General features: G+C 42.2%; 1 protein-coding gene and 1 long non-coding RNA gene across 2 annotated transcripts; one reads left to right on the forward strand and one right to left on the reverse strand.

The window, feature by feature from the left end:
• The first annotated feature begins 85 nt into the window (after nt 1-85).
• LOC116358252 (uncharacterized) lies at nt 86-2,477 on the forward strand. Its single transcript, XR_004206144.1, has 3 exons — nt 86-394; nt 935-1,121; nt 1,242-2,477. It is a non-coding gene; the product is annotated as an uncharacterized LOC116358252 (long non-coding RNA).
• A 321-nt stretch (nt 2,478-2,798) lies between these two features.
• On the reverse strand, nt 2,799-3,895 carry LOC109873585 (nodal homolog). Its single transcript, XM_031809064.1, has 2 exons — nt 3,111-3,895; nt 2,799-2,970 (listed from the first exon to the last, which is right to left on the reverse strand). The coding sequence occupies exons 1-2, from the start codon at nt 3,858-3,860 to the stop codon at nt 2,818-2,820; spliced, it is 903 nt and encodes a 300-aa protein (XP_031664924.1). The 5' UTR covers nt 3,861-3,895; the 3' UTR covers nt 2,799-2,817.
• Between the last annotated feature and the right edge of the window lie 3,310 nt (nt 3,896-7,205).

Genomic DNA, 7,205 nt, shown 5'->3' on the forward strand with positions numbered 1-7,205 from the left:
CCCTTATTTGGTTTATGCAGGATGACGTCCAGTTTTTTTCTGCGGTACTTTCAACGTTGTTTTGAGGAGCACTTACGCTAAATTATTTTGTAGTAGTATTGGAGGCACGTGGAGGGCAAGGTAATCCGAAAAGATGGAATAAGGAGAAAAACTGACCTTTAGATGTGAAATTTGCGCACTGTCTGTCATCTGCTATACGTTTGGTCTTGTTCAAAGGGCATGGTTTACAGCTGTTTGGTTTGTATTCGTAGTTTAAAGGATGTCTTCGGGGATACTGGGAGTCAAACGACTAGTCAGGCTATCCCGACCACCCGCCCCGTCATCAACGATGTGATTATTCAAGATTATTATTCTACAACACCAGGAGGGACACTCTTCAGTATGACCCCTGGAGGTATGTGAAACTCAATCATAATAATAGCCTTATAGAAAATACAATAATATATTATTTTAATAATAGTCATCATCGTTGTAACAATGTAGCGAATGGCGGGACAGGGAAGTGAACCCTGATCAATGGCGTGAAAGACAAATACCCTATGCTTCGCGTCAATAGGGTTTACTCACTTGTTGAAAGGAAGCGGAAACAATGTTGATTCAACCAGTGTGGCTCATAATGGGAAGGCATGTCCCATGCTTCGACTACTCAGCGGTCTAATGGCCACACGGACGCCATCCCACTTCTGACACCAGTGTAGCGAACCCAGGTTGCTGTCGTGAAACGCAAACACCCTACACATCATGCCAATAATTAACTCACTTGTTGGACATTAACATAGCTCATATAGGGATGATCGCTACAATAATAATAGGCCTAATTTAACATGTTTATTCTTTTATCATTATTATTATTAATATCTGGTGTTTATTTGCCTTCATCTACCCTGTTTGTAATCTCTCTTACTTCCAATCGACCTCCACCAAACCCACCCAGCCACCTGAATCATCTACCACAGGAAGTTCCTCCCTGAGTGTCGAACCGCCCCTCTGGCGCGCACCACTCCCTGCCGCCCTGATATCCCAGGGGTAACCAGCCCCCTCTCAGACAACACAACCACTGACACAGCCCACCCTAAACAGACCCCCCAACAACCTCATTCCACCACCAGACAAGAGTGCAGGTAAAGGTCTGGTGTGTGAGTGTGTGCGCATACATACATACACGTGTTATATATTAGTGTCTATCATTTTTATGACTGTTTTCTATTTTCCTGCACTGTTTTCATCTTGTTTTTTTGCAGGGAAGGATGCTCAATTTGAAATGGACATTTAGCCATTTGATGGATCTGCTGGAGTATTGCAGCCTTGAGGATAACAAGGAACGTGTGTTTTGCTGTGTGTTTTAAGCTGTCTCCTTCGTTTAATGAACACAGCTTATAAAAGGGATGAAGAGATTGCCTCCTAGTGCTGCATTATTTATCTGCAGGCATAAATCTAATCGCTCAGGAAAAGAAAACACGAACATGCAATATTTCATCACTCCTCCGTCCATTGATTTGATGTTATTTACTCATTGTCCTGTCTGAAGGATAAAGCCTTTGGATTATGTTTTAGTGTTCTCCAATAGAATTTTGTATACCCCAATGGCATTCTCAGAATTTGTTGCGGTTAAGTATTGGTGCAGGCCAGGGGTGGTCAACTTTGATGGGCTACAAAAATGGGGACTCATCATGGGGGGGGACACAGTGGCTCACGGGTCTGCATACCCACACATTCAGTTAGAGCCGGCCCTAGCAGAATCTGTTGTATCCCTTCCAGCCTCCTCGCCCACATTTTTTTTGTTTGTTTCAGTTCTAAAGCAAGTTGGCTGCAATTCTACACATTTTGCCATGGGGCAGAGAGAAAAATGAGCAGTTTTACAGCAAATTTCCTACAATTCTACACATTTTGCCATGGGGCAGAGAGAAACATGAGCAGTTTTACAGCTAATTTCCTACAATTCTACACATTTTGCCATAGGGTGGAAACAAATGTTTACAGTTTTTAATATGATATCTGATGATCAATGGGGGCCCACTGGTCGGTAATTCGACCATGATTACTACAAGTTTAGATAGTTTTTGACCTTTGTGTATTCTACCATTCTAACTCTCAACAGTAAGTTGAGAACCTAAGTTAGTTCCTAAAAATGTATTCGTAGGCCTACAAAAGGGCCAGTTGCCCATCCCTGGTGTAGGCTAATATGTTGATGGAAAAACTAGGGCTGCATTCTGCTTCATATTTTTCCAGAGGAACTGAAGCTGAATAATAACATCAAAAAAATATCTTTGTCATCCATTTTTATTTCATCCTTGCGTGTTCTCTCTACTATTACGTGTTGAGAGAATATACCATAGAAGCGGACTGCAATTAATTGAGGATTTATTAAACAAACATACTTCGGTCCTTTAAAAAAAATACATTACTCTTATGAAATATTTACATTTTAAAATAATACTGTATCAACACTGGGTCATACAGAGGAATTAAAGCCCTTAAGGAGTCTGCGTTGTCCTTGTATTGGCTTTTGCCTTAATCATTACTCCTTATACATTATACATTATAAGTCATTCTCTTTATCCTTTTTTGACGATTCTCGTGATCTTTTTCAGTGCTTTGTGTTCAGTCTGCTACAGTGTCCAGTATAACCATAGTGTACTGGCTGAAAGCAGCAGCTGTCCTTGTAGAAAAGCCTTGAGCTTTGAGACTACACTCACAGAGTAAGCCCACACCTTTGCACCTCAACTTTCTTCCTGAGGCCTGCACATTGAGAGCAGAAGCTGGGACAGAGTGGTGTTTACCTGGGATGGAAAGTGTCCATGTTGGCACACAGGCTGATCAGTGGCAACCACACTCCTCCACCACCATACCCTCAAAGTGCCGCGTCTCCACCTCACTGTTCTCGTAGTACAGCATGGAGAGAGGGGCCAGGCGGGTGGGCACACAGAACGGGCATGGGACCCTGTCTGGGTGGTGAAGTTTCAGCAGACTCTGGAGAGAGAAGAGAGACATGTTAATGCAAGTGAAATCATAAACTAAGGGGAAAAGGCAATATTGTAATATGAAACAAATCAAAGGCTCTATTTCAAGCATTATTTTCAGCAGTGATCATGTAGTGTTGGCAATTTTACCTGCATGTAAGCATGGTTGGTGGGGGTGAAGGTCTCGTCCACTGGGGTAGGGCAGCTGCCCTCACAGCGGTAGGCATTGTAGCGCTTGGGGTAAACAATCCACTCGTTCCAGCCAATCTGGTCAAAGTCCACCCACATGTCCACCTTCCTGCACAATGGGTCCTTCCTCTCCTCCATGGGGGCCACACCAGGGGCCACCCCAGCCACTCCTGCTCTCTGGTGGTACCCATGCCTTTTCCTGCGACTGGTTCCTTTTCCGCCCTCTACCTCTACGCTGGCAGCAGGGTCGGCCCCAGCTCTAGCTCGCTCCCAGTCCAGAGTGACGTACTTGGAGTGCTCAGCGGTGTGGATGAGGGTGGGAGCCCGCTTCTCTGCCTGGTGCTTGGAGAAGACCACCACCATGACCCGGTCGGCTGTGGGGTGCAGGACCCTCTCTTGCCCCTCCTCCTCCTCTCTCTCCACTGGCCTGGGCACTTCCTGGCCAAGTGCGGAGCCTCTCTGGTGCAGCCAGTAGTAGTGGAGCAAGGCGGTGACGTTGAACACCCTCCAGTTGGATGTGGAGGTCAGAGAGCTTGGCTCTGCCTTCAGGTGGCCCAGGAAGAGGCTCTCCTTTGGGCATGGCGGGCTGGAGTAGGAGCATCTCTGGGAGTGGTACATGTCCACAGTGACACGCTTAGAGGCAGAGAATGCAGGCAGGCGGATCCGCAGCTCGGAGCGCTGGACCTTGTCACTTGCAGAGATGGAGGACATGTCAAAGGTGACAGACCACCTCCCACCGATCTGGTGACAACCTGGGGAGATAACATAGAAAATCAGTTTGCAATGCATGATGCAGAGGGCAGACTAGGATTATGAAAGTGTGCAATCATCTCTCTTTCACCTCTGTGACTATCAGACTATGTCCCATTCATTACAATCACAGATGGTGTCACATGCCTTTTATTGTTGTCCACGGCAAGCAAGTAAAATGCGTGCCACAAGACAGCTTTCACACGTCCTCTTTTGACATGCGATGAGCAGTTGATCAAGTAGAATGTTGTGACTGTCACACTGTGTATTGCTCCGCGCCTGACACTGTTATAACAGACAGCCTGGGGCTAGTATACACACTTTTAAATAATACCCGCTGAAATTATGCATATGGAAGGCTCTTCACAATAAACATTGTATAAGGTGTCCAAGTGCTAAAATAATTACTATGTTTACTGAGGGTGAATTTAATTATGCAAACATAATAGTTCAAATATGACTTCACATTGAATTAGTGTGTCCAATTATGTTGCGTAAAAGTGCTTTCACACATCTCCAAAACATAATTAATTGTAAACAGAATAAAATCCACGATATAAACGAAGTGTTTTGTAAAATAAAAATACTCACTTTTGGCAACCAGACTGAGTACGTAGTCAGAGTCGTGAAGGCGGGGGTTGTCATCGTTGTTGGTCCGGGCGGCGCTAACAGTTGGCGTCCTGGCGGTGTCTCCCTCGAGTAGAGTCCGGTAGAGCTGCATCATGTAGAGTGGGAACCTGTTCGAGTGACGAACAGGGTGCCTGTGACCTCCGCTTGGCGGGGGAAACCTACGAATCCCGTGGAAGAAAGCCTCACGGTTCCCTGGGAAATTCTCTGCTCCAACCACACAGATCGAGTCCACCAGAAGCGCTAAGAAGAAAGCCAGAGTGAGTCCTTCCATAATTCCAAGTTATTTTAATGTATTATTTTCCTGTAAAATTGAATCCAGGGAAGCTCTTGTCGTGAGAGACAGATAGATAGGGTAGAGCTCCTTCTCCCGTTGTGAATACCTCAGGTGAGATGCTGTCTGCTGGAGTGAGAACACTTATAACAACCCTGTGTCTTTCTTGAAGAGTTCTGTCGTGCCTCGGTCTTTTGAAGTGAATGTGCGATCCACGGGAGAACAGAGAGTTCAAAGGCCAAGGTCGTTGTGTAGGCAATCGAAACCAACGGCTCTTTGGAGTAGGCAAGGTGTTAAAACTTGAATAGCACTGCACTGAATGTTATGTATCAGAGATCTCTTTGATAAGGAATCACGATAAAATTAGTTAAGCAGATTAGTAGCTGAACATTGCGCTTTGATGAATGGGAAGGAGGAATGAACAACACACGGTTTAATCAATCCAATGCCCTTTTTATTAGATGGGTCATAAGAAGAGGAAGTCATCTCTTTAATCACCTAGGTAAGAAATCTAGAAAGCTGACCCAACTTCTCTTTACGAAAATGAAATGTCAGTGCTCAGATTGTATAGGCCTAAAATGTTTGATCATTCATTATAACCACAGTAATTATAACTTATTTTATACCATCACTGATAACAAATAATTGTATGAGCCTTCTCGCAAGACAATGAGACAGTCTTATCAACCTTATAATCACACACATTACAGCTTTCTGTTGGTTCCTCTTACATTGCAATGACATGATAGAGACGAAATGGAATTGGCCCATTTATTTTTAGAAGGCCTGTGCAGTCTCCTTGTGTTAAGCATCTCTTGGATATTATCTGTATAGGTGTAGGCTAGAGATTATTAGCTGTATGATAGATATTCTCTGAAGAGGGACTAGCTAGGCTACGGTTAAATAAATTAAAAAAATATATATATATTTTTTAAATACAGAGATTCATAGACTTCTAACTAGCCTACTTCTTTCTTAGAAGAATCTGAAGAAAGACACAGCAAAGTAGGCATATGGGAACTATTTGATGACCAAAAGGTGTGAAAGAAGGCTTATGATGATGGTGCATGATATTTGGTGGAGCTTGCACTTTTAAATGCTTTGAAGAGTAATCTTCAAAAGATATTTGAACTCTACCATAAACAATAAATTAGTTATTTCCATAGAAAGTATTTTATTGGAAAGATAGTAAAGTAACTGCAACAACTCTGATTGGGAAAACAGAAGCAGGATTTAGGGTGTTTAGTTGCATATTTTGATTTGTACCTAGTATATTTGATATAGGAATTTTATGGAAATAAATGTAACCTTTTGGAAATTGTATTTTTAAAATTAATATCTGGCACATTGACCAGATAAAACATAAATTAACAATGTTTTCGCAATTGTATTCAATAGCTTACAATGTATTCGTACAATGTATTAGCTATTGACAATGTATTAACAATTAATACAATTAAGAATGTATTAGCTATTGCATTCAATACAACTAACAATGAACAATTAATATATTTAACCATACATTAGCTATTAACATTATATTAGCTATTGTATTCAATAGCTTGTTAGGCTACAGATTTTTATTTAATTTTATGGAAATGTTGTTCTTTATTAACATCTGGCATATAAACCAGATAACACATTAATTAAGATTACAAATGTATTTTGTATAGCTTGTCTTGTGTTGCACTATATCAAATCAATTATATTTCCGGGCAAAGAACAATCTGCAATAGTTGATAGGCTACTACTGTTCAGTGGACATTTCCAATTGAAGTGAAACAAATTATTCAACCACGTTCAATAAAAAAATATTTTAGGCCTAATTGCGATACAGGTATGGACTGAGCCAAGGCTACAATAAAGTGATACAATTAGCTCAATAAATAATATTTAGGCAGTTTTATGAGATGTACCGTGAGCCTATTGTTTCATCTTAGGCCCACCTCATGCACAGGCCGGCACATGTAGCCAACACCCTGATCTGGACAGGTTTGGCTTTGGATCCATTTATTATCGGATCCATCCAGCAGGGGGAAATGTGTGGCTAAGAATCAACAATCTAATGAGCAGTCAGTCGCTAAACTGAAATAACTGTTCTGTTCATATTGGAATCTTGATGAGTTTTTACTAAGCATTATTAGTCCTCTCTGATGGCGTGAGTTAATTTATAGAGCGAGAGAAAGAGATCTGTGTGTGTGTTTATTGGAAGTAGTGAGGGGTTCAGGGGGATTATGAAAACTTCTACAATGCTATAATGTGCGCTGGTGAACTGACCAAAGCTTATTTAAAATGGGTTCGATTGCCATCGACAGGACTAATTGTGTTCAGCATTAGTACTGTTGGTGAGTGTAGCAGTGTATAGGGACCTCTAGGAGCCCATTACCATCAGCTCCATGAAGGGC

The sequence above is a fragment of the Oncorhynchus kisutch genome, linkage group LG29 (assembly GCF_002021735.2).
Source record: "Oncorhynchus kisutch isolate 150728-3 linkage group LG29, Okis_V2, whole genome shotgun sequence".
NCBI lineage: Eukaryota > Metazoa > Chordata > Actinopteri > Salmoniformes > Salmonidae > Oncorhynchus > Oncorhynchus kisutch.

What these genes read in the sequence shown, in the direction of transcription:
- LOC109873585 (XM_031809064.1), bottom strand. Translation starts at nt 3,860, where the DNA reads ATGTCCTCCATCTCTGCAAGTGACAAGGTCCAGCGCTCCGAGCTGCGG. An exon ending in CCAACCATGCTTACATGCAG is followed by an intron (nt 2,971 to 3,110) that starts GTAAAATTGCCA and finishes TTCTCTCTCCAG; the next exon opens with AGTCTGCTGAAACTTCACCA.